The 18,424-nt window shown below is 34.2% G+C and overlaps 2 protein-coding genes across 4 annotated transcripts; one reads left to right on the top strand and one right to left on the bottom strand.

Moving 5' to 3' along the window:
- Positions 1-901: 901 nt before the first annotated feature.
- On the top strand, positions 902-9,074 carry LOC120340158 (low-density lipoprotein receptor-related protein 2-like). Its single transcript, XM_039408442.2, has 14 exons — positions 902-1,021; positions 1,162-1,241; positions 1,536-1,666; positions 1,912-2,148; positions 2,982-3,137; positions 3,773-3,899; positions 3,984-4,146; positions 4,536-4,652; positions 4,955-5,071; positions 5,428-5,716; positions 6,006-6,139; positions 6,647-6,800; positions 7,401-7,570; positions 8,833-9,074. Exons 1-14 carry the CDS (start codon positions 937-939, stop codon positions 9,072-9,074), a joined length of 2,202 nt encoding a protein of 733 aa, XP_039264376.2. The 5' UTR covers positions 902-936.
- LOC120340153 (uncharacterized) lies at positions 6,843-16,934 on the bottom strand. Of its 3 annotated transcripts, XR_005569275.2 has the most exons (13): positions 16,657-16,934; positions 16,409-16,495; positions 16,239-16,340; positions 16,082-16,144; positions 15,033-15,107; positions 14,819-14,920; positions 13,743-14,387; positions 12,140-13,525; positions 11,517-11,842; positions 10,880-10,912; positions 10,662-10,802; positions 9,402-9,487; positions 6,843-9,062 (listed from the first exon to the last, which is right to left on the bottom strand). XR_005569275.2 is itself a non-coding variant. In XM_039408435.2 (12 exons), the coding sequence occupies exons 1-12, from the start codon at positions 16,688-16,690 to the stop codon at positions 9,458-9,460; spliced, it is 3,024 nt and encodes a 1,007-aa protein (XP_039264369.2). In that variant the 5' UTR covers positions 16,691-16,934; the 3' UTR covers positions 9,207-9,457. The 3 variants fall into 3 exon arrangements, 2 of the variants coding, with proteins under 2 accessions (XP_039264369.2, XP_039264370.2); XM_039408435.2 differs by lacking the exon at positions 6,843-9,062 and having other exon boundaries at positions 9,207-9,487; XM_039408436.2 differs by lacking the exon at positions 6,843-9,062 and having other exon boundaries at positions 9,207-9,487; positions 16,239-16,337.
- Between the last annotated feature and the right edge of the window lie 1,490 nt (positions 16,935-18,424).

The following is an 18,424-nucleotide window of genomic DNA, read 5'->3' as shown; positions in this document are numbered from 1 at the left end:
TTAAAAATTTTCCGTAGCATATTTTGCTAGGTGAGCATAATTGAAACAATAAGATGTCGTAATTTATTACGTTTTTTATGTTAATATCACGTCAACTGCGGATTTATTGTAATTAACAATGTACCGCTTCATTGCAGTAGATATTGGATGCAAGTGTAGATTTCTACGAGAAAATCAAGTCGTTGTGAACTAATAACCATGCTCGTATACGAGGCAAGCATAATTAATCTGGTGCGTGCTTATAAGAAACGAACAAAATTTTGTGATTACCACCTTTTTTAAAACATTTAGTCTAGCAGGCATGATTCAGAACTCGTAATACCTAATTTTTGGGGGACACAATATCGCCTTTTTCTCAGATAGGCGGGACTTAGGTGCATTAAATGAATCTACTTTCAACAATGATGTAATGTGATTAGAAGATGAATATTTTACAATTGCCGATGTCCGTTTAATGTTGTCTGTTTCGAAAGAGGGGAAATTTTCTGATTTAGTATTTTTATTTCCAGTTTTAATTTTTGATTTTATTTTCAGATGTCGATTTTTGTTGAAAAATATCTTACACAACAATACTTTCCGATTAATAAAAATACCCTTATCTGAGAAAATGCCAATCAAAAAATGTGATTTTCTTTTATACAATATTATATAAACCATTACTTCATTCACTCCAAAGAATGAGAGATCACTTTTGGTTAATTCCAGTTCTCGTCGGCATTTTGTCACGCGACGAATCTTTAAATCGGTGTTTTCTACAGAATTAATAGGTTGATAAAAAACAAACAGTTCAGATGAGCCGATAAATGAAATGAGAAAAACAGCATTGACAATGAGCTATATATAAATTTTGAATAAACAAGTGAAAACTATCATTTTGCACTGCAAAGCTAAGGTGGTACTACAGCGACAGGTCGTGGATGTGATATTTGACAAATCATGACTTTGACGAGATATGCAATCATTATTTTTAGCCTTGCTGGAATTTTTCTGTCAGCAGTACAAGCACAAATCGGAAGTTCTCGTAAGTATCCTCAACTTTATTTTAGATAATAAATTCTTCGTTTAAATTTTAAAGTTATAAGATTTACGTATTGGAAGCATTGTTTTCGTTTTCCGCTTTAAATTTGTAATAATATCAGGTTTCTTTATTTCAATATTTAGGAGATTTCCAAGACGAAGAAGCTGTTTTATTCACGTTTTATGATCGATTAACACAGCAGACATATGTTAGATACTCGCAGGTAATTTCTTCACTGATATATATATCGCATTTTATAAAATAATATATATCATCACCATTCGACGTCCACATTTCGAATATACTGGGGATAGGACTCAAGACAAACTTCTACATCACAAGAAAAAGTGCGCCATGCGCCAAGCCTGTATTTATATTAAAGAATATCGTTGATGCTCAAACCATTCACACAGTTGTAAAACAAGTTTTATTGCGATACCTATTTCTGTATTTAAAACTCCAAAAAATATAACGTGAGATAGAAAGGTTAACTTCTAACAAAATGCTATATTTTTAGGGTGCGGGTGTGGGACTTGGAGGGACGGCATCGAATTTCAGTGTTCTCGCAACTGCAAGTGACAAACGTTCCGAATTTTATGGTTTGACAACCAGCTACAAGACGAAAGAAATATTCTTTCACGAACATGTGTAAGTAACTGAACTAATTTTCAATTTTGTGTTGCAGATTTGATAATCTAACTGGAGGAAATTGCTATTTAAACAACTGAACCATTGTTAAATTCAAATCCTTTTTCCATTTTTCAGCCCTTGAAAAATAATCTGATATGCAATAAAAGATAATTAAGTATTAAATTATTGAAAATATGTTGAGATAGCAAATAAATATAAGTCTGTTTAATGCCCTTTCGGTTACAAAATTTTTTCCCATTTAGATCTGAAGAACTGATGGTATATGATGTGTTGGCGGGAGATATCAAGAGAGTGGCCAAGTTTATTACTGGTGGACTGAAAAACATTGTGTATGATTTTGTAACACGGGTCTTGTACTGGACTGATTCAATCGAAAAATCGATTATTGCCTTAGAAAAGAATTATCGTCACTTAACAAGAATATATCAAACCAATGAAGTTGGAGCACCTCACGGATTAGCAATACATCATATAAAAAGGTACAGCACGCTTGATACCATCACATAATTCATATTTATTTTAATGTTGTGATAAAATGTAAAATCTTCGGATAAATATATTTTGTCCTTACATATATTACTATACGTTTGGATACAAAGAGGCTATTGTCATATTTACTTAAAGTTAAAACGATATACTGTGACCAATCCGTCGATGATGATTTAATCGACATGAATTAATTCTCTTTATATTACGAAGCCTATCAGCTTTTAGTGTATTACACAAGAATGGCGTTTCCATCATTGACTTACATCTTTTATCAAGTAACAGACAGAAGTGTAGTTGAAATTGTTCCAAATTCAATCCTATTATAAAGCAGCAAACATACCCGAATCTACTAATAAATCCCTATATCCGTATAATGTTTGCAGCAAACCATTTCTGAGCGTTGAATTATTCGCTAATATAATTTACTTTCGCGAGGCATAACTAGATAATGCAAATTAAAAGAACAAAGCTGCGGTCAGAAATTCGGTTTTTATTATTGATTAAGATTTAACATGACATGATAAAAGTCACAAATAGGTAAAGCGATATTCCGAACTATAAACGAAGCATTCAAAATATCCATTCCGCTGTGTCTGTGTCAATACGCTCTTGATATATCTTGCACCATACTGTTTTCCATATTTATCTGTTTCCCTGTGCACCGAGACAGGAGTATGTGGTCCCATTGGTAATGATCTTTGCAGTTTTAGGTGATTTTTTTTCAAGTTTGTGTTAGTAATTCAGCAAACTCTAAAAATGAAAAATGAGCTAATATTGTGATCTCATATAATTCTCATTCATATTCATTATTTTTTACTTTTAGAAAACTATTTTTTTCTCAATTTCCCCTGGATATTGGAGGAATTGACAAGTCGATGATTGCAAAATGCGATTTAGACGGAGGCAACATAGAAATAATAATGAGATTTCCGGACACAATCGGAGCTCTTGCAATCACGATTGACATTGATGATGACAAGTAAATTCTTATCTATAGATATTTTTTTATTCTCAATTTTGCATCCCGAGCTATTTGACATTGATATATGATCACGTGATCTGTGACCCACGAATCAAACACTTTTAAGACATGGCAGACCACATGAATTGAAAATAAACTTTGCCAGAAAAAACATTCCATCAAATTACATTTTAATACATGGAATTTTTAAGTATATATTTTTAAACTAAATGTGATGAATAAATCTCAAATACCGAGTACAAAGATATATATCAACTGTGATCACGCCGAGCTATAAAGTTTTGAATCTTAAACGACCTAAGTTAAATTGATCAAATTTCCTTTGTCTACCGTCTCCGTCTATATATATCTAACCATATCTCAGTATCCCAACTGAATAAGCATATGGCTTTTAAAGCGTCAATGGTTATTGCAACATCCATATCACCAACGTATTTTTAAACGATGCCAATTCACGCATTTTGGTCCAAATATGGCTATCGATATGTACGGAGCTGCTGTTTTTGAACGGATCGCAATATTTATGGGTCAACATTGCCTACCAAATTCAATTTATTACACCCAATGTATTTTATATTTGCTTCCGGTAATGATATCGCGGTTTATTATATTCTAATTTTAATCATTTACAGACTGTTCTGGTCCGACATGAACCTACTTGGTCAAAGTGTGATTATGGGTAGCGATCTCAACGGAAATAGAAAAAAACAATTCTTTTCCACTTCTACCGGAATCATGGTTGGACTTGCATACTTTTCGGTAGGTATTTGGTAATATCAGCTAGTTTTACCATAATTTATCATATGGAAAGAAAAAATTGTTTCTATATATTTTTTAATCCAGAGAAACTTCTATGCAACAAATTCTGGAAGTAGATCTTCTAGATTGGCTAGGACCAAAATTCATATTCGTTACAAGGACACATTTGGCGGAACTGATCTAATAACGAGTGCTGTTCCCAGAAATGTAGCAGGATACGGACCAACAAAGGCGACCAAAGCACTGAGTAATTATGTTAAAGAATATAAACTGTTATTTGATGTCAACATTGTAATATTTCCATTTATTGTCCAATATCGGTATTCTTTGAATGCATTCTGAAATACCCTCGAAATTGCGCATTAAATACAGATTTTGTCAAAAACAATATTGCAAATTTTAATATGTAGATACATTTTTCATTTAAGGACGGTTAGGTATTTATTTGTAATCTATTGTATTGGTATATTTTAACTGTATACGTTTGGCTGTGACGTTTCAATTAAAAAGAAATTTTGTCTTCACGTTTTATATTATGATGCCACTTATTTAATAATATACGTCACGTCCTCCAAATATTTTGTTTAACAATCCACTATAGCCCAAATACTAAATCATCACTTGATATATTTACAGTAAACAACGAATGCAACAATAAGTGTGATCATATTTGCTTAGCATCGGCTAACGGAGGACACGTTTGTAAATGTTCGCCTGGTTATAAGCTTACCAATAGAAACAAGTGTGAAACTGGTAAGTTTACAACATTTACAAATTGTCAATTGCTAGTTTATTTAAAATTCACTCTAACAAGATTTCAACCTAACAACTGCTGAGCAATTGAACCTTAAATCGTCTTATCCTATTACGTCCATTCTAGTCTAATAATAGCTGGTGACAAGATGCATATATATATATTGAAATTTCCATAATGATGGGTCGCCATGTTAAATTTATGAATTTAAATTACAGAGTTTGCTAATATAAGAGCTATTGCATGTCAGTAATTTTTTTATATAATATTTTTAAATATAATACGCTCTACCATTTTTCAGAAATGTTGGATGATGATTATTTAATATTCTCCGACCTTGGCCAGAAGCGACTCTTTCAGATGAAGTTAAGCGCAGATTCTGAAGATGTTACAGAATTCAACGCTGTTCCTCTGAGTGGTAAGAACGATATTGTTTGCCCTTAAAACTCGAAAAAAGTTGATTGAAATGAACAAGTTTTTAAAGCGCTGTTTGGTGATTAGCAACAATGGTATTAATTGTAATGAGAGTAGCAAGGGTGTGCAGTCATTGTTTTTGATATAAGAGTCGGAGTTGGAATAGTATCTTCAAACTACTGGTTTTCATGGAGCCAGTCTTCTATTATTTTTCATCAAATATAGCAAATTGTTTCGAATGGACATAATTATTAGGGGCCAAAATGTGAAATTTAATACTAATATAGATACTTGCTACATCATATAGCCAAACTAAACTGGACTTTTTGTCGCAAATGTATCCACAATATTCTCTTCTAGATGCATATGAAATAGCCATCGTAGCCAAGGCCGTGGATGCCAGCAACGGGGACGTTGCTTATTACGATGGACGAAATAAAGAGATACTGTGGAGCAGGAATTCAATATCATTCACGATAGGGGGAGTGGCTGGAATGGAAATTCATCCATGTGAAGGAAAGCTATTCTTTCACACATTGTCAGGAATATATAGCTGGGCACCTGGAGATAAAGCATACAAGTCATTATATCAATTACCTTTCTTCTCATCTTCTGATTTATTCCATGTAGCATTGGATTTAGCAAGAGGGTGAGAATTAATTTTGGTACTAAAGTTAAGCACACCCTCATAAATAAGCCTCTTTTTTTCAACAGGCTTTCATTATGTGTTTATTACATTGACATTCAACCAATGATGTGTTACAAACATACTAGTATGTAATTGACAAATTATAATTCTTTCGGCATCACTCCCAAATTTTGTACAGCCTAAAGATGATGTAGTATTCCTAGTCGTGGTTCAACATTTGGTCGGAGTTGTTGAAGCTATTTCTTTGTTACGGACTATATATATCCAATCTTTTCATTTTAATTATCAGGCATATATATTGGACCGAATATGACGGATTGGCCAAAATGGGAATAGTACGCAGAAGTCTTTTGGATGGATCGAAAAAAGAAATTGTTTTAGAAACGACACAGTACATGAAGGCGATCACAGTGGATTACGAAAGTAAGTCGTTTAATTAATACTTAAGAAATCGTGTGATTTTAGTAATCGGCTAACGGAGGACACGTTTGTAAATGTTCGCCTGGTTATAAGCTTACCAATAGAAACAAGTGTGAAACTGGTAAGTTTACAACATTTACAAATTGTCAATTGCTAGTTTTATTAAAATTCATTCTAACAAGATTTCAACCTAACAACTGCTGATCAATTGAACCTTATATCTTCTTATCTCTTATCCTATTACGACCATTTTTGTATAATGATAGCAGGTGGCAAGATGCGTATATATTGAAATTTCCATAATGATGGGTCGCCGTGTTAAATTTATGAATTTAAATTACAGAGTTTGCTAAAATAAGAGCTATTGCATTTCAGTAATTTTTTTATATAATATTTTTAAATATAATACGCTCTACCATTTTTCAGAAATGTTGGATGATGATTATTTAATATTATTATTGTATTATAACAAACTAAACGAAGGAAATAAATTTTTCGTATTTGTTTCAGCTTACACCCTCAACGTATTTTCAACTGCAAGCCGAATTCTGTATTCGCTGCCTTTAAAGATAATGGAAATGATTCCTTCCAAAGACCCAGAATATTATCAATATAAAAAATACGATCTTTCAACACAATTAACCAATCGAACCATCGTCAATGAGTATGTATCTTACGTTACTTTATTTATAGAGGACAATCTTTTCGTTTTGACTTATCTTTTCAGATATAGAGAAAGCGAGAAAGAGACTTATGTGAACAAACTTTAATTGTCGTGTATAAAACATCATCAATGAAACAGAATAATTGTCTTGAATTCAATTCGGTACTTACAGGCAAGAATCTGAGTAATACAGTCCATAAATTTTGAGTCACGATTTAAGTCCAAGTCCCAGGGAATTTTAAAGTTCGTGTCTTAAGTCGAATTACCGCATTCTCGATCAAAGGGTCGTCAGGTCGCTAATGCTCCTTGTCACAAGTCGTGTCTCGGGGCATAGTAAAACCAACAATTTTCAATCACAAACCATGATTTAATCATCTATTGGCAACATTTACACAAGTATCAATATGGTCTATTTAAAGTTATCATTGAAACAAGCTCGTTAAATTTTCTATTTTTTTGATACAATATTAAACGGCGTGCATGGTAAATCGTATTTGCAGGATTTTTTTTCATCTCACGTAGTCTAAATCTAATGTTAGAAGAAGCCATGTTAAAATGGAAATAAAAGTTTGATATACTAACATTCAATTTCATTTGCAGTATTTCTGTTTACAACGGGATGGTGTATTTAGTTGATACAGAACACGACTCAATTCGACGTTTTTCGTTGGTGAGAGGACCGTCATCATTAGAGAATTATGGTCCAGGTGGATTCTTCTACGCCATAGCAATTAGTTTCTACAGTTCAGAACATTTCATGAAACACATGGGTGAGAATGATTTTATGACAATTGCATTTTAGATTAGTCCTACTTTTATTTTATAGTGAAAATAGCAATATAATTTAGTTGGAAATTTAGACGGTTTAGCTAAGTAATTCGATCATCGCCTATTGGCACAAAGTAAATTCCGTTTACCAGTCAAAAACATATATAGATTATCATAATTTGAAAGTAAAAGTAAAAAAAAATATGCTAGAGTTATCTCTTATACCAGTGGTTCTTAAAGTATGGGTCGCGACCCAAACATGGGTCGCGGAAGGTTTAAAAATGGGTCGCGACAAGGTTGTCAATGCAAGGGCAATCTAAGAGGAGAAGGGCGAATTTTCAGCTTTCCCAATGTTTCAATTTAGCTTCTAAACTCTGGTATTTAAAAATAATGAAATAAAAAATTTCATTCACGGAAAGAACTGTCTTGAGCTCATTGTTACATCACAATTCTGATATGCCAGGCACGTGTATTATTTTTATGGTATCGGTAACCATGCACGTCGCTTGTCGTTGTGTTGACCGCATGGAATGTCGTCTTAGTGGATTAAAATAACCAAAAATGGGTGTCTTTTTGGTAATGAAAATTGTAATAGACGACGCAATGAAAAAGCTCGCTTCTCGACATTAGATTATTCAATATCTAGAGAAAATGTGACTTCATCTCGAGGCACCATTTACCGCAAACTAAGCAGTGCGTGCACATGTGACGAGTAAAAAGTTGTATATTGCGAGAGATACCGAAGGCCAGCTAGGATGTCGTGTTTGCGACGGACAGCGGACGCCTTTTCTGCTACAATTCGCGACAAGGCACTTGTGCGAGCGAGGATATTTGGCACTGACGGTTATCAAAACTAAGCTCGCAATCGCTTCGATACCCGTGACAACTTGCGTATTGCGTTAAGTAAAATATAGCTGTGTATTGAAGATATAATGAAAAAGGAAATTTCAGTTTCATCAATCTCACTTGAGTCAATGGACTGTTTCTAATAAATAGTTGTCTGTATTTGAGTCAAACTGTACTAACATTAAAAACACATTTTGCGTTTTTTAGGATTGGGTCGCGAGTATTCATAAAACTCAGATTTGGGTCGCGCTCGAAAAAGTTTAAGAACCACTGTCTTATACCATACCATCAAACATTCCAAACAGGAAAAACGCGTTGGGTGTATTGATTAAAATGCTTTGCAACTACGCAATTAGAAAATAATAAATTCCAATTCTATTGCCAACGTTTGGTAAATTTGAAACTTATATTGTTACAGTACCTCTACCAAGTTGTCAAAAATTTCGACCAACAGAAACAACAACAACAACAACTGAAGCAACAACTCCTTCTGCAGCTCCAGCTCCAGCAGTTGGTGGATCCAACGTAGATGTTTGTGATGTAGTTTTGGATAAAATATCAGCGAAAGCAGACATCAGCACAGCAATTAAAGTTTACTTGTCCTGTCTTTTCCGGAGCTCGGGTCCAGGTGGATTGGCAGGATTAGGACTAGGACGATAGAATGATATTCGGGAATGGCGAATGATAACATCATCCCGCTTATTTGATTTCAATGTTTTATTTGTGATCTCATATTTCTGTGTTTACTATGTTCCTTTCTATTCACGATCGAAATAAATTTGGCAAGGTAACTCAGTTATAACGAAAAAAAAAACGTTTATTTAATTTTTATGGGGTAAGATATAATATAGTCTATTGAACATACATTGAAACTAAAATATGGTTAGTCTGGAATGGTCTATGACGTTAACAAAATCTGTAAATTGTTCCTATTTCCGTTTAATTATAGTTACTTGACCAAATATAACAAGTATAATCAATTTCTACCATGTGTCGTCGTGTATCTATCGCATCACTTCTTTCCACTCTCACTCACTTGTCTTCTACATTGCTTTAACCAAGATGACAAGTTTCTTGAATAATGTAAAAAATAAAAGAGATTCAGATAGATATATGTGGCTTTCAACGCATTGTGTATCAAATATGTAGGCTGGGCGAACATCGTAGGGGGATCTCACAACTTAGTAAAGCCTCAATTTTCTCGCAAAATCGAGGATGGAATTTTCATTTAACATCGTAAAAACTCGAGAGGTTGTTTTCAGACTAAAACATGAGTTTTCGTAACTTTCCATTTCTCACTTTTAGTGGATAATGACGACGAGCGTTCGCTAAATATGGTACTCCGCTTCAAATGGTGACGAAGCCAACTGATGCGGATGAATGGTCAGGGAATGATGTTTTTTTAACGACGACGTGCGTTAGATTCGGAGAGAATGTTTGTGACCTTGTGAATGTTTGTGTCAAGTCTTCACGAGATCCTATGAAAGAAATTTGAAAGAGCGCATTTGCGTTTTTGAGAGCCATTTTGCAACGACCTAGAGTTTGAAAACATAAAATGCTCAAGTTACATGTAAAAGACAATGAAATTGGTGAATCGGGAGGAAATACGGCGTAGAATTTCGTAAAAATAGGCAAAAATGGGTATTTACTTTTATGATTATGATTAAAAGACAATGAAATGGGTGAATCGGGAGGAAATACGGCGTAGAATTTCGTAAAAATAGGCAAAAATGGGTATTTACTTTTATGATTATTTTTTAAAATTGTAGTTTGCCGGATTGTGTAGTTTCTATATTAACTGGATTTTGTATGAACTTTTGAAAAAATGTGAGATGAAGGCACTTTACGAGACGTCTAATTTGACGGAAAATTTCTCTCGAATATTAACGATAATGGAATTGAATATCAATTTATGGCATTACAAGAAAGTTGGCGATTTACTAACACGTTAAATGGCAACGAAGTCTTGCAAATGGACCCCTAACGTTATGAGAAGTATAGCAAATGATGAACACCAAGAACTGTATTATGAATCCCGTAGGCCAACGTATTGCAGGATCACGAAATGTCTCGTGGCGACCACGTCAAGAACATTCGATTTGGAATTTACACCAACCATACAGATGTATCTGGTAAACTCCATAAACAACATGAAGCTATTGTGCCTTCCAACACAGACTTCGTCTGACGTTAGGCTGCACTGAAGGCGAGTTATGTACTTTTAATATCATTTGAATTTCAACTCACCAACGTGGGATAATTTTCAATTTCTTTTTCTAAAATTGGAAGGTTTGGTCTTTCATTTTCATAAGTCAGATGTAATTCACTCGTAATTTGCTTTAGAAGATCACGAAAAATAAATTGTTGCTTCAGCAATCCTTTACTCCTCTGTGATATATATATTGATTGAGATACATTGTGTAATAACAAAAAACAATTAAGTGGAATATATTGAAAAAACTTACTGAAGAAAATGATCCAAACTTTGCCGCATGTATCTAAGAAAAGAATGGAAGCAATGTTATAACAACTGGCATGGGAAATTTGAATCGTCGATTTTCTTAAATAGTTATGACAAAAATATACTCTTGGCAACAAGTTGGTAACCAATAGTTTGCACGCATAGGATAGTAATGGACGATTTTCCTAAATTGTTGTTGTTGTCCTAAAACCTTAAATTGATTTGAAATTTTCAGTACTTAAAGAAGTTGCTAGGAAGCTATAATTTTCATTTCTTTGAAAATATTTTCCGGAAAGACCCGATCCGATATTTTAATCAAAATCATGGTGTTTTACTTTAAATCACGAAAATGCTATTTTTTTCATTTGACCTTCGTTGAGCATTGGTTTTTTGTTTAATCAATAGTTCAATTTGGGTTTTATTTTAAAATATGCTTCAATGAAACGTTACAAAACGTCGTCGGTGCTCCAGAAGTATGCACACCAAGATGTCGCACAACCTGAATCCTAACCGGTACACACATACTATGTTTAGGTTGTGCGCCATTTTGGTGCGCATACTGCAGGAGGTCCACATCGTCATTATATATGTGGGTTATAATTGTTCCACATGCAGTTAATAAGTTTGAATAAACTATTCACCTTCACTTGCGACTCTAGCAAAGCAATTCCAAGCTCTTCTAATCTATAAACAGGAATATTTGTCTCATCAAAGTTGATGATTTCAAGTTCTTTTACGTGTGCAATTAGTGTTCTTATAACATGAATATCGCTCCGAGATACTGAGATGCGTTCCATTGTAATTGAATGCAAATTAGAGTTTATAATGTCGTGAATTCCTTCGTGACACTCGCTCAATGCATACATAAGATCAACAAAATTTCTTGAGTTTGTATTTTCATTTGCATCTGTTAGTTGTTCGGTAAGACTTGCTCGTAAAAATCTAACGGACTCATCTAATGATTCCTCTGTAAAATAAAGCATATATAAATGATATTGATTAAACAAAATTTAAAAATAATGAAGTACGAACGTCATTTATTAAACAGTATACAGTGAGATTCAGCACGATATAAACACAAAACTAACTACTAGAGTCTACTAGTCTAGTGACAGTCTACTCGAGTCACTATCACTAGGCAGTAGGCTACTCTCAGACAAAAGAGCCCGGGACAAGTACATTCGCGCGCGTTCCTCATTATTGCGTCATAATCACCCTATGTAAGACAACGTTAAGGAATGAAAATCCATGTTACAATACTTGCCTTTAACTCTGAGAAGGCTAACCGCACTTGACAATCCTCTTGCAATTTTTCTTGTTGTATTGTTCAACAAAATACCACAGACTAGTCTTCGTATAACTGCCCACTTTGGGTTGTGCAGGTAGGTGGGGATGACCTTTTTAAATTCATCGTACGACAACTCTACAATATACAAAGCCGAAAACGCCTCCTGGAGCGACTGGTGACAAAAAAAGTACACCAGGTTTCCTTCCAAAATACTCTGCATCTTTCCCGTTGTTCCCGGAATGGGTATAATTAAATCTCGTTCAAGAATTTTGATGGTAATATTTTTTGGTAATTCATCCCACGTGAAGGTCACTCTTTCATTTTTGATACCTTCGAATGACATCCTTTTTAATTGATGAATGACCTCAACAATGGTCATTTTGTTCACGTGTTCGTCGGAAACAATTAGTTGCCTACTCAGAACTAGCATAAGAATTTCAGTCAAAGTCTGAGGGGGTGTCGGTTCGTTCATGTGATCTTTGAGAGCTACAACAGTAAAAACCAAAAACATTGGAATTTGACATATATTCAATAGATCAGGTGATTTCTCCTGTAAATGATTCCAAACAGCAGTACCATACTCTCCTCCATAAGCTAAGACTAGCGTTTCTACATCTTCTAATTTCAACCCATTCAATTGAACGACTCTCTGGGGACGAAGGGAAACTCGAAAATCCCTTATGGCGTGTTCTCTGGATGAAATGAGGAGACGCATACCGGGAAACAAGCGTCCTTTTCTATCAAATAAAGCATTTAATATTAAGGTTGCTTCGTTTCGACTGTGATAATCAGTCGGTATAAAACTTTCACCCAACTTTTTCGGATATTGATCCGCACCATCTAAGACAAGCAAAAACTTCTTTGGGTGTTTTATAATCCAGTTTATCAGGGTATCAATTTTTTCTCCGGTCCACTCGGGGAAAAAACGACCAAATAGTAATTGACCAATTGCGACAGAGTCGTCACTTGCTAATTCCCTGAACGTAATTAGGTGAACAGCTTCCACTTCATCCAATTCTTCTACTAGTCCATCCAACACTTTCAAAGAAAACTTTTTACATAATTCTGTTTTTCCATATCCAGCTCCTCCTATTAAAGCAACATACGATATACTCACTGGATTTGGGTCAATATCAGAAAATAATGATATTATATCCATTGTGTCTCCTTTTTGTTTTGGAATTTGCTTACTAAATTCACGATGGATTCGATATTCGGGTCGATTGGCAGCATCTTCATAATAGTTCACAGCTGTTAGTTCGGGATAAACTTCAAAGTTTTGTTCTGAATAATTCATAAATTTAAATTCAGAGGCCATCTCTCTTGTTCTTTTGTTGATTTCAATAACAAAATCTGGATCGTCTGTCAAAATAGTGGATCAATTTTAAAATAAATATACAACATCAACTTATATTACAATTGCTGGCCCTGCTCTGGGCTTGCAACGTAATTTATACACACAGTGAACTCATAAATTTGTGACATCCGTTAGTTACTACGGCATGAAACTATATCATTGAAGAATCACACCAGGAGTATATAAAAAAAAGAAAATTGTAATGTATATATATATTATTACACTGAATAGTCAATATCCGTGTCCCGTTCCACAAATGCCCAGTAAATAAACTTTTCAGAATATTTTCGGATGTAGACTTCTGTTTGTGGTCTGTAATCCATTCTCCTTGTTTCAATATATTTTCAATACTTTCAATGCCATCTATGATAATCAGAAACGTCGTGGAGTCCATGTTTATTTCATTTATTCCCTGTTCGGCGTCATCTTTGCTGATGTCTGCAAATAGCAACTCGCCCACAGAGATAGAGTTAGATTTTGGTAAATCGTTAAAATTAACACGACGAGTGTACTTGATGGCGTTTTTACCAAGCGTGCCATTCTTTAGTACATGTTTAGTGAACGAGTCCAGGAGTGATGATCGACATCCAGCATAGCCGCCAACGATTCCAACAAATCGAATTTGTCGATTATCTGTATCCGAAAAAAGGTCGCGTGGATCTTTGATTTTCAAATAGTTATTAAAATTATGATGTTGAAGTAAAAGTCGATTCATCATGCTTTCTCTGTCTTTACAAACTTCAGAGAAAAAAGTTCGGATAATTTTATTTGGCTTGGGGTTAAAGTTCAGTGCTGTTATATCTTTAATGTCAGTTTTACACTTTGACAAGCTCGCTTTGTTCAAAAGGTTTTGAAAGTTTTTCGAATCTGAAAAACATTGCGAATACGCAAAATTTCAATTAGGTAGCCTACCTGCTTCGGTACACTTTTGATTGCCGGATTTAAACAATAAAAAGTTTTAAGAAAACCATCAAACGTTCGAATAATATTTAAACAAATGATATTCTTAAAGAGGTATTTGTATTTGAAATGCATTGTATAAACATCGTATTTAATGCCTGGCTCAGGATCAAGTCACTCAGTAATATTTGATTCTCTCAAAAGTAAATTCACTCAATTCCGAGTAAATTCTTTCTGCATTTGTGACTGGAGTTGTTTTAGACCCTTGCAGGTCAGTAGTCAAATTATAATGCAAATGGTCCTAATCAGAAGTTGCGCAACGAAATACTCCACTAGATCGCAGAAAAATAAAATATCACACTGCAAGTCGTGAGACCCTGTTTGAAATACACACTAACCTTTGAAAACTTTGTTTCCATAAATTAAAAACGCAATCGAAACAACTATCCCAATATACGCCAACAGCTTTTTTGTTCTGGTATAAGAAGAATTGCTTCGATCTGTAAACGATATGATAGTGGTAATAACTACTTTTGCACTCATTGAGCCAAATTTGTAATTCGGTTAGATAATGGTTCAAAATAAAAATCAAATTTACGAAAGAATACTTACAAAAAAGGACAACACGGACAAAGACAGTGACTATGACCGCATAATTGAGGAATGGTGTGCCAACAACCACGAGATCTGACAGTGAAAAAATACAATAGATTACAACATGTCAGTAAAATTAACAAAAACTACCGTATTGGAAATCAAACACACATATTTATATATATAAATAAACTTTTATTTAGTAAGTATTTCGAATATCGAGAACACATTATTATAACGTTGTGAACTTGTGATCATTTACCAAACAAGAGAGCTACGCTCAAATATATGGACATGTAGCACCTAGTGGCAAATTCGGATGACGTCATAGGACACACAAAAATAAACGAATTCCATGCAGCTCACTGGAATATTTGAAATAAATAAAAGTAATAGCCTTCTAGTGAAAAATTTAATCTTCAAGCACTGAAAACTTTAAAGAGATTGGTCCAGTAATCAAAGAAAAAAGCGACTTCATAAAAACGTGTAAAAAAACAAGAAGAGTGCCAGCATAAAATGCAAAAATATCGTTATGTCCACTGACGTGTCCAATAAACGTGAATCCAAATTTGAATAAAGGAATTAAAAATGCCATTTTCAATTGAAAATCACCCACAAAGAAACACACACTTAATTTCGACTCCATTTATTACCTAACAAATTCTCTAATTGCCAAAATTGATATTTAAGTAAATAATGAATCCTTGAGACGTTTTGTTTGACACTCTAAGTCAAAATGCCAGAATGGAATTGATAGATTGCATCATTCCATTAGATTGGTGGCGAGTGAGCGTGTGACACAGTGAGACTTTTAAACTTGAACGAAATTTTTATATATATTATTACATAATTGATTTTTCGTAAATTTGATCATTTACAATATTTTACTTGGACATATGCTATGTACATTAACTGGCATTCATAATCCCATGCTTTGTTTTTCGGCAACAATGCATTTGCGTACTACTGCAGATTGATGGGAGCAGGCTACGTGATCACTAAAAAACTTAGCTAAAGATATGAATTTTATGACTCAAACAGACTGTTAGATAACTTAACATACCCACCAAAGCTTGATACAATTTGAGGAAATAAAGCTCTCACCGCAAGGACAGTCACAAGAATCTTATCTAAAAAGGTAATAAAAAGTGCTGATACAAATATGAAACTATTGAAGGCGAATAGCACGCAGGGATCTTCAATATGTTAGTTAATGATGCTTACCTATCTCTGCTTTCACCACTTCACCGACTTGCCAGACATCAAAGATAAAATCTGCCACTACCGGACCCGAGTTCCATGTATGCCGAACACACCACGCCACTGCTAAATATATGATGAGTGAATACAATTTACAACAATCAAATATTATTAAACTGTTGTTTTGTCCTCACCTCTAATTGTCCTGTGTCGCTGTTTGGCAATGACCAGAATAATAAGAACAGCAATGATACAGCCGGCGAACCAGATATCGACATGATCTGAAAAAATTCTATATATGAAGGCACCAATATAAAACGATGATAACAATAAACATGCGAAACAAGATTGAATACAATGAAATAAATATTTATTCGTTCTGAAGCTCAACCATTTTATCAAAGGATTCGTAAACAAGAATTCAAATTACCCTAAACCTCACCTTGTAATGACTTCTTTTCAGTCTCATCTGACATAGTAGGCTACCCAACTCCACCTGTACCCAAATCGCTTGTTGATTTGTTTCAGTTCCACCCACTGCGATATATAGTTCTAGTAGACTTCGTTTATTGTTATTCATCCAACCATATACCGTAACTCGATAGGCATTACGCGACTCTGGTATACCTAAAGGAACTCTTGTGTGATATTTTTTGCGGCTCCCTTCATCTCGCAGTGCATTCTTGATTTGGGTTTTACAGTGTAGGATAGGATTTACGTAGGCTTACCATATATCTAAAGCAAAAAAACGGAACAGAGTGAATAGGACAAGTCAACCTCAGTTTCATTCTATAGGCTTAGTAATATTTTAACATTTTCCATATCATTGTGGGTAGATTACAGGCATCAAAATTAACTGTAAATTCTATTAAAATATCCTCTAATGCAGGAGTTCTCAAACTTTTTGTGTTGCGGAGCCTTTGAAAAGGTTGACTATTATTAACGGAGCCCCAAAATAAATGTTAAAATTGTTGTTTTCCGATTAATATTCCTGAGTAAGTTAAAAGTAATTTACTCAATTTAAACGCTAAACCTTTTTTATCAGGGTTAATACAAGTCATAAATAAATCTAAATTTCAAAGATGAATTATATATACTAAAGCTGTAAACTTGACACTTGGCAAAGATATTAATAATTAGGGGTCGAATCTTTTCCCTTTTGATATTTTTTGAAGACTTAAAGGGCCGCTAATAACGTTCGCGATTGCATTTTGTTACAATTGCCGATTGTTTTCGTCAGCATGGCGTGTTTTTAAACCTTAAACATCTTTACGCCGGTGTCTATTCTCCCTAAATCGAAAATTTCGTTTGGCATATATATAGCCTACATGTATTGTTCCACAATGACGACGATAATTGTATTTTTGTTCTCGTGGGAAATTATGTGTTCAACGTGAAAAACATGTTATGGTCATCGGCGAATAAATGCTAAAGATAATAATTAATTAAGAGGTAAATCCGCAACTCAAATTTCTTGATTGAAAAGCGGCATTCTAAAATATTGAAACTAAAACTTAAAATGAAAGATCACACTATAAGTTTGGTTTCAGCAGACCTCAAAACGCTTTTATAAACATTGTTAATCACAAAATTTGGTGTTATGTTAGGTTTTCTTTGGTAATTCATCGTAGTAACTGCGAAATCGAAACACAGTCAATTGTGCGCGCGATGTAGGCTACCTATTTTCATTCTGAAACTACCGACGGAGCCGCATGCATTAAAATAAATTTCAATCATTCGTATTTTGCCCAGACCTTGTAATTTTTTCAACGCGATATCTTGCTTAAAAATAATCTCGAGTGCGAAAGAACAAATAAAGTTTGACAAATCCCAAGATCCAAAAAATACGACTCCAGTTTTGTTTATAGTTGGCAGTTTATCACGTATTTTAGGTTATTTTAAAATAGTATTCTTTCATTTTAGTAATCCGAATAGTAATCTCGAATCAAACGTGAGTAACGATGAGCACAAATGAATTATAACGACAAGACACTTTAAATGCATCGGCATCGGTCACGGATTGAATATTTTACGCAACAGAAATCTCGTTATCCTTTTTAATCGCGAAGAAAGTTGCGCGGAAATTTCCTATTCCAATTTTGAACCCCCTCCCTCCTAAGAATCCTGGCTGCGCTCCTGCCTATAAATAATGTCATTTTTTAATTCCGCCTCTTTGCCATATTTCGAGGCCATATTGTTGTCAAATTTTA

Source organism: Styela clava, chromosome 9, assembly GCF_964204865.1.
Source record: "Styela clava chromosome 9, kaStyClav1.hap1.2, whole genome shotgun sequence".
In the NCBI taxonomy this organism is placed as follows: Eukaryota; Metazoa; Chordata; class Ascidiacea; order Stolidobranchia; family Styelidae; genus Styela; species Styela clava.
The sequence above is the reverse complement of the archived record's forward strand: the minus strand, read 5'-3'. Positions and strand labels throughout refer to the sequence as shown.